Source organism: Triticum urartu, chromosome 5A, assembly GCF_056163025.1.
Source record: "Triticum urartu cultivar PI428250 chromosome 5A, HENAU_Tu73, whole genome shotgun sequence".
Taxonomy (NCBI): Eukaryota; Viridiplantae; Streptophyta; class Magnoliopsida; order Poales; family Poaceae; genus Triticum; species Triticum urartu.
Genome location: NC_141877.1, coordinates 362,636,265 through 362,639,498, shown reverse-complemented (window position 1 = coordinate 362,639,498; position 3,234 = coordinate 362,636,265). Strand labels below are relative to the sequence as shown.

The 3,234-nt window shown below is 58.4% G+C and overlaps 1 protein-coding gene across 1 annotated transcript; it reads right to left on the bottom strand.

Annotated features, from left to right (window-relative positions):
* Positions 1–1,898: 1,898 nt before the first annotated feature.
* On the bottom strand, positions 1,899–3,005 carry LOC125509019 (uncharacterized). The gene has a single exon (XM_048673859.2). The coding sequence runs from the start codon at positions 2,861–2,863 to the stop codon at positions 2,048–2,050; it is 816 nt and encodes a 271-aa protein (XP_048529816.1). The 5' UTR covers positions 2,864–3,005; the 3' UTR covers positions 1,899–2,047.
* Positions 3,006–3,234: the final 229 nt, after the last annotated feature.

The window sequence follows — 3,234 nt, the reverse complement described above, 5'->3', positions numbered from 1 at the left end:
GAAAACCGAGCCGACTCCGGTCATGGCGGGTGATGGCGATGTCTATGTCGTTACCTTGATGAAGGCATCGTCAAGCAACTATCGTCAACCTACTCGTGTCGCTCCGGGAGAAATCCTAAGATCTCTGGATCGGATGTTGGGGGCGCTGCGGTGTCGTGTTCCCTATTGGGGGCATCGTTTGTGGAGCGGCGCCGGATGGAAGAGGCGTGAGGTGGTGCGGCATGCCTTCTCTCGCGTCGACGACGGCGGGTCTCAGCGGCATGGAGCAGCGGGGTCTCGCCGGTGGGCGTGTGATGATGGACGAGCGCAGGATGGTGGCGTTGTCTGGCGTCGTGGTGGCGTCGACGACAGCTAGACCGGGCAAGGTAGATGCGGCAGTACTTCACTGAAAATGAATTGGTGGCAGGTGGTTGCGGTGGCCTCATATCCGGCAGGTGTCCTGGTTGAGGAGTGCGCCGAACTGGCGGGTGCCCCATACCCGGCAGGCGTCCTGGTTGGGACCTCAGGTCTTAGATGTTAGGTTTGGCTGCAAGGTCTGTTTGGTATTAGGCCCAGACTATCAGCATCCCTACATCAATTGGATAGGAGTAGCGACAGATGTTGCCTAGACGGTGGCTTCAGTCCTATTGTTGTATGACTTTGTAAGGTCTTGTGTGAATAATTAATAAAGTGGCTACATTCATCGTCCAGATGCAGAGGCCGGGGGTCCTCCTCCGTTTCAAAAAAAAACCTATTTGTATATAATGCAATGTCAGAGCATCTTCAACAGATAATGTAGATGCAAAAAATTTCAAGGCCCCAAAACCCTTCACCAACAAATGAAGTAGATGAAAAATAATTACATCTTCACTTTCCGGAAATGTAAAATACAACACCTCGAAATGTAAATATACATCTCCACCTACAGAGGATGTAAAACTAACGGCCGCACGCCAACTGCACAACAATCAGCTTTCATTTTTCTTCCTTCCGCCCGCGTGTCGCCCACCCGTCGCCCGCCGACCGCCGCGCAGGCCATGGCTGACTTCGAAAACCCCGCCACAGCCGCCCACCCCACCACGGTCTTCGCCGGCGCGACCACCGTCCTCAATCCCGCTTCCGCCTTCATGCCGCCGCAGCCATGTCATCGCCCCGGTTTTGCCCCACCCCGTCCGGTCGCCATCGCGGCAGCTGCCCCGCTGCCAGATCCGGCCGCTCCACCGCCCCGCCTCCAGTTTCGCCACTGCTCCGCCGCCGCCCACCTTGAAATCGACTGAATTGGCCGCTTCTTCGCCGCTGAATCGCCGCCTTGCCGATGTATGATTTGAGCTCCCCCTACCCACCCCATCGCCACCGGGTTCGAGCCGCACACCCGCCGCCACGCCGCTGTTGCTTTTCCGTCGCCAGACTAGACCTTCTCGCGCCGCACGGTTGTCGCCCCCCCGTCCCGCCCCGACCAATTTGCCGCTCGATTCACAACCGCATCACCGACCATTCGAGCTCCCGCCGCCGCATTCGACCTCCGGCTCTCGTCGGTTGGCCGTCGGCGGACCTGCCGCCGTCGCTCGGTCCGCCGGCGCTCCTCCCGGCTCTCAACACTCGGCCGCCGACTAGTTTTACATCCAAATTTGCATCATCTATGGAGATGCTCTTAGATAAGAGCATTGACACTCTTAGATAATCAAGATAATCTATTAAGTACGTAGTAACCAATCATCAGCCGTTCAATAGGATCGAAGGTTGATATATATTGTGTTCATGTTTGTTCATATTTTTCAGTACCTACTATACTATCCGTGGACAAGTCATTGTTTCTTATCGCATCGTTCTTTGAATTGTCAGCACTAGTTTATAATTATAATTTTCTACAACCAGACACTCGGTGTCAGCTTAAGAGCCCCGCGGCATAGACTGATACAAGTACAAACATTGCTTCTACTGTATTTGCAACGTACAGTACATTGCTTCTAGTATATGTACAATATGCACATAGACTGATTAGATTGATATACAAGTACACTGGTAGCAACAAAAAAGAAAGAAATGGATAAATCTCAGGTTCAACAATCTAGCTGGCAGGATTCACTTGCGGCCCTACATCAACGCCGTCTAGTTTCGTACTCATCCCCGGCGACCTTCCGCCACCGCTCCGGCTGGCACCGGCCAACGCCGCCGTATCCTTCTCTCTCATCTGCCCCGCTGTCGCCCGGAGCCCCTCCATCTCCCGCCTCAGCTTCTCGTTCTCTCTCCTCACCTTCTCCACCGCCGCCTCCTCTTGCTGCGCAACCTCCGGCGCCGGCTTCCCCGCCCGCCTCTCCACCGTCACCTTGCCGAGACACAAGAAAGGCAGCCTCCGCAGCATCACCCCGGCGGCGCCGGCCTCCACGCCGGCGGTCATCTCGGCGGGTATCCTCACGCCCCACCGGACCCTCGCCGCCGCCGCGCCCCCGCGCACCGGTACGACGCTCCGCATCGTCACCCCCGACGCCGTCATCCCCCCGCCCGCGCCGTCCGAATAGAACCGCTTGCGCACGGCGAAGTCACCGAGCGAGGGCTTGAGGGCCAGCGAGAAGGAGAGGGCGCCCGCGGCGCTGACCTCGACGACCATGGTGATGGCGGAGGCGCCAGGCGCGGAGGGGCTGCCGCCCGGGCCGTAGCCGAGGACGAGCGAAGCGGAGAGCGGGGAGGACCCCGCGGGGCGGTTGGGCGCGTAGGAGAGGCGTAGGGACGGGAGCGCCGGGACTGCCGTGGCGAGGGAGAGGCGGAGGTCGGCCGGGTCGCCGGCGGTGAGTGAGGCGACGCCGGGCACGGAGAAGAGCTCGACGGGGAGCTTCGCGCGGAGCAGCGGCCCCGCCTCGTCCCGGAGCTTCAGCGACGCCTTCATGGCTCTGCTGCGCCGCTCGGTCAGTTCGGTTCGCTGGCAGGTACAGTATATATGTCGCGCGCGACGCTCTTGCTTCAGTGCTGTGGCCGAGTGTCTGCTGGCGGGCGTCGGGGTTGCCGACTCGGGGCCTCGCCTCGTGGGTGACATCTCGGTGAAAGAAACTGCGGATTACGTGGAGGTGAGCTCGCGTTTAATTGGTGGCCATGGACCCGTGTTGCTCGTGGCCATTCGTGGGTGATCAAACCAGGGTACGATGAGCCGCGCGGGTGAGAAAACAACTGAAAAATGAAATCGTGACGCACGCGCGCAAAATGAAAACCTAAAAAACCTGTCCCATTTACTCCCACTCTAAAGAAATATAAGATCATTTA